Here is a 1,182-nt window from a genome sequence, read left to right as displayed (position 1 = left end):
TTATGGGCTAATTTTCATTTTTGGGTGAACTAACCCTTTAACCTTAACTAATCTTATCTGATATTTTAGGAGACTTGTTGATCTTGATGCACAGGGTCTGCAGGGGTCCCTTCCATGATGTAATTTCATTTGAATATTGGTTACATTACTTGACTTTGTTGGTTGTACCAGTTTACTTTAATACATAACTGTATAGATCCAGATGAAAAGAAAAAAGAGCATCATATTATTGCCCAATATAGTGCACCCAGCTCTCCAAAAAAATTGAAAATACTGAAAATATGTCGGGTAGGCACAGTATACACAAAACCAAATGTTTTGTTCATTAAAACAGAGCATGTTCTACTGGGACTCAAATTACGTTGCTAATGTGCACCCAAGGAAAGCACAATTTTACAAACTAACCGTGCAGATGGCCAAGTTTGTGACAGCATATTGCAGAAGGGAATTCGCCGAGGACATCTGACAAAGTCAATTTAAGTTTTAAAAGCCTAAAAAAATAAGTAGTCTTAGAGGTTTACGGATACACGCTTGTTGGAACTTACAGTAACTCTTGCATGATTTCAGAGAAGTTAACACTGAAATGCTGCCAGAAGACTGTGTTGTAATGAAGGAAGTGATATGGAGGGTGGTAGAGCGTACCTGCCCTTACTTTCTCTGACAGTGACATCAGCTTTGTGGAATGAAAGTTTTTCGATTAACCGTTCATCTGTTCCTCTTGTAATTACAGCATGTCCATGTTCACGTGCTTCCGAGGAAGGCTGGAGACTTCGATAAGAACGACAGCATCTATGATGAGGTGAGGTTCAAGTGTCGTACATCTTCTAGTTCATGTACTACATGTTGTCACATACATTCTGACATTGCAATTAACTACATACTGTCATCATGCAAGTACAATTTAGATTGTTTCTTAAAGAGACAGCTCACTCCAAACGTGTATGGTTTCTGTTTTCAGTGAGATACAAAAGAAGATATTTTGATTAATCGAAATGAAATAAATTATTAATGAATTATTATTTTTGATTAAATAAATTTGTTTGGCAAACAGTAATGTTTATTATTTGAAAATGTACTTATGTTGACCCCTCCAAATTCACACCAAAATATCTGTCTGGATTTATGGAAGTAAATTACAGTCATATACACTCTTAAAAATAAAGGTGCTTCAAAAGGTTCTTC

The 1,182-nt window shown here is 35.6% G+C and overlaps 1 protein-coding gene across 2 annotated transcripts in view; it reads left to right on the top strand.

Annotated features, from left to right (window-relative positions):
• Positions 1–1,182, top strand: part of LOC107571837 (fragile histidine triad diadenosine triphosphatase) — a 71,853-nt gene that overhangs the window by 16,979 nt on the left and 53,692 nt on the right. For both annotated transcript variants that reach the window (XM_016258227.1, XM_016258225.1), the window contains exon 3: positions 731–799. In XM_016258227.1, coding sequence (XP_016113713.1) covers positions 731–799 — 69 coding nt within the window. The remainder of the gene's footprint in view (positions 1–730; positions 800–1,182) is intronic.

Source organism: Sinocyclocheilus grahami, unplaced genomic scaffold, assembly GCF_001515645.1.
Source record: "Sinocyclocheilus grahami isolate Dianchi unplaced genomic scaffold, SAMN03320097.WGS_v1.1 scaffold1658.1, whole genome shotgun sequence".
NCBI classification, from domain to species: Eukaryota; Metazoa; Chordata; class Actinopteri; order Cypriniformes; family Cyprinidae; genus Sinocyclocheilus; species Sinocyclocheilus grahami.
The sequence above is the reverse complement of the archived record's forward strand: the minus strand, read 5'-3'. Positions and strand labels throughout refer to the sequence as shown.